This window comes from Cryptomeria japonica, chromosome 11 (genome assembly GCF_030272615.1).
Source record: "Cryptomeria japonica chromosome 11, Sugi_1.0, whole genome shotgun sequence".
In the NCBI taxonomy this organism is placed as follows: domain Eukaryota; kingdom Viridiplantae; phylum Streptophyta; class Pinopsida; order Cupressales; family Cupressaceae; genus Cryptomeria; species Cryptomeria japonica.
The window spans coordinates 71,146,326-71,149,868 of NC_081415.1; the positions used below are offsets into that span (position 1 = coordinate 71,146,326).

General features: G+C 40.8%; 1 protein-coding gene across 1 annotated transcript; it reads right to left on the reverse strand.

Annotated features, from left to right (window-relative positions):
- Positions 1–370: 370 nt before the first annotated feature.
- On the reverse strand, positions 371–2,908 carry LOC131077679 (G-type lectin S-receptor-like serine/threonine-protein kinase At2g19130). Its single transcript, XM_059214851.1, has one exon. The coding sequence runs from the start codon at positions 2,873–2,875 to the stop codon at positions 440–442; it is 2,436 nt and encodes an 811-aa protein (XP_059070834.1). The 5' UTR covers positions 2,876–2,908; the 3' UTR covers positions 371–439.
- Between the last annotated feature and the right edge of the window lie 635 nt (positions 2,909–3,543).

The following is a 3,543-nucleotide window of genomic DNA, read 5'->3' on the forward strand; positions in this document are numbered from 1 at the left end:
GTCAATTGATACTTACTTAAAGATGTTCCTATAACTGTGCAATTAAAATTGTCAATACTTATGCACAAATGACCTAGTAGTTGTGCACAAATGCCCCAATAGTGAGCAACTATTAGATAGTAATTGTTAAATTTATTAACTTGATTTTAGTTATCTTTTTTTGGTGCCTTTAAAATTAGTAACTGAAATTTGGATGTACAAAAAGTGAATGGTTATTGGAAAATGAAACTGTACTCTTCCCTACATTATAAATTATTTCTTTCATATAAAATCGTCTAGCTAAACACATCACCTAAAATATAGTAACAAAATGATGCATAAAAATATTTATCTTCTTATTTGACATAAAAAGTAGATTTACACATTACTATGATTAAACATAAAACATATTAATTAAAATGACATGTTCACCACAACAGTTTATTACAGGTACATTACTTTAACTAATGCCATTGCCACCGCTATCCGTACTAGTCTGGCTTTGTTCTGCTTGCTCTTCCTCGGGTAGAGACTTCTGAATCTGCAGAGTTCGAGGCTCCAACTTCCCTTCCAGCATCCGCACCACTTGCCCCATGTTTGGTCTCGTATACTCATCCTCTTCTATGCATAACAAACCTACAATACTTGCTCTTCTCACCTCTTCAATATCTGCCTCCTCTGCAACACCCTCCTCCACAATATTAATCGTCTTTCCCTGGTTAATCTGAGTTGCAGCCCACACAGGAAAGTAATACTTACTTGAATCTTGTACATTTAACTCCAGATTTCTTCGCCCCGAGATGATTTCGAAGAGCGTCATACCAAAACTGTAGACGTCAACTTTGGGAGTGATGGGAAGACCGGAGATCCACTCTGGAGCCAAGTAACCTCTCGTTCCTCTTGTAGTGGTCAGCACGTGGCTAAAACCTCTACCCACAAGCTTTGCCAAACCAAAATCTGCTATCTTGGGTGACAAATTACTGTCCAGCAGAATGTTTCCTGGTTTAACATCGCTGTGAATGATGCAATCTCTACATTCTTCATGGAGATAAAGTAACCCTCTTGCAGTGCCTAATACTATCTCAAATCGAGTCTTCCAGTCAAGTACCTTCCGTTCAGTTTTTGAGTCACTTGTGAACAGTAAAGAATCCAGAGAGCCGTTCGGCATGAAATCATAAATCAGTAAGCGTCTGGATCCTTCTGCACAAAACCCTCGAAGCCTGACCAGATTTACATGTTGAACGTTTCCAAGGGAACTGATTTCCGCTCGGAATTGCTTCTCATCTTGTGATGAACCCTCCATTTTCTTTACAGCCACAAGCGTACCGTCCGTTAGAGTTCCTTTGAACACTGAGCCAAATCCTCCGCTCCCCAACTTAGAGCTGAAATTCCTAGTTGCAATTTTCAACTCCTTGTAGCTAAACATTCTAAGAAAAGAATTAGAGGAATCTCCATACCTCTCAGTCGATCGTAGCCGATGCTTCCGCCACATTACAATCGAAAATATACCCAAAACAACGGCAAGAGCACCAATGGTACCAAGCATTGCGCCCACAATACGTGTGGTTTTCCCTTCTGAGGAAGATTGCCTATGAAACTTAAGAAGTGCAGAGGCAGCTACTCTAATGGACACATTTGTATTGCTTTGTGATGGAAAACTGTACATGTTTAGCAGATCTCCTGACCAGATTTTGCACGCCCATGAAGGCGGATTGAAAGTAAATGCAGTGCACGAGCAGTTGCGGAGACACGCTTTCTCGCAATCTTTTTTTGTGGGTGCAGGTAATGAGAAAGAGTAATTATCATCAGGCAACATTACGTTCGACTCGAAGAATTGGTCAGTGCTTTCATTTTCTGCATCGCAGCTCAACGGGCTCTGCCTAAAACAGCCACTTGACCACCACTCTCGCGATCTCCAAGACAGATCGTCTTTGGGCTTGAACCCTTCTGCACAGGTGCAGAAGGTAAGATTGTTGGAGTCGCAGGTTCCATAAACCCCACAGAGACCATATACGGCACACTGATCTCTGGGTTTGGACCAGAACATGTTCCATTTGCTGCCCTCAATCAGATTGTATTCTTGAATTGCCCCGGAGTTAACTAGGACGAAACGGGATACCTTAAATATGGGATGAATCGGTGAATAAGTCATATACAAAAATGAGCCAACACGTTCAACGCTGATATTGTAGAACCCTTTGTTTCCCATTTCTGGGATTTCCCGGAAAATTTCGCCATTCCATGTCCCGCTCCGCCAATACTGTACAGAGTTGTTCCATGTTAGCACAAATTGTTTAACCCCGGATGGATCCATGTGGAAGGAGAAAAGCCCAGGAGCGGGATCCAATGAGTTTTTCCAAGAAACTAACTTTTGCTGTCCACCGAACCTCATCCCGGGTAACCAGGTGTCTACAGGATGGTCGAAACTCTCCCAAAGAGGGTCAGATATATTCTCATCAGCCACCATTAAAAAGTTACCCGAGTCTAAAATTACAGCCTTTGAAGCCTTCTTCGACACATTGACCGACCATACAGATCCACCTTTTGCATCAAACAGTCCCAGATGACCTTCTCTTGACAGCTTCAAAATGCCAGGCCTGTCTCTTGCGGGAGTCTCCCTATTAGCCACCCAAACTTTTGTCTTCTCTGGTACTTCGGCATACCAGATGCCAATATACCAGTTATTACTTCCATTTGTGCTAAAGAATCCCAATTCAAACATCCCATTCATTGAGATTATTGTTTGCTTTCCAGTAAGCGAGTCGCCTAAGAAAAGTGTATCTCCCCTACTAGCAACTGACCCATCAATGGTGTGAAATATAATTAGTATTACATGAAAGAAGAGCAGATATCCTAAGAGACCATTTCTTCCCATTTCCATCTTGTAGGTTTCCATCGTTTCTTGAGTTGATGGAGACTATATAGCTCCAAACTGAAGCACAGAAAAATCAAGGAATGACTTCATTGAATAGTAACAGAACAGCAAACAATGTAACCCTGAAAAGAAAATCGCCAGCAATAATTTAGTACCATTTTTCGTTTAATAAATTTTGTTTAGTCCAAGTTTTAATTGCTTCTTAGTCAGATATAAGAATTTATATTTGAGGAGAATTAGATTACTAAGAGATGGACGGACGCGCACCATTTTATTTACGCGTATTGGACCAGTTAAGGTCGTCTTCTTTGAAGACTTGAAGCAAGTCAAGGTCTATTGAGGAAAAAATATCAGAACTAGAAATTGTGGTTTGAAAACCCAAAACCGAAATTGTTGAAAATGGTTTATTTTACTTTGACATTGGACTATACCTATTGTTGACAATGAGAATGAGGACTCTTCATTCAAAGTCTTGCATAAGAGGTGGTATGGAAATGTTGTTCTCTATTGTACACTTTCATGGCATATTCCATTCAATGCTAGAAGTAATCTTTTCCTCACATATCTAGGAATACGTGCTCGTTTGGTGAAATCCCACGAAAACCACACAACCTGGAGTAGCATACCCATCCATTGTCGTGTCATGGGCATGTTGCATATGGCTGAAGCTATTCTGGCTCCAAAATACA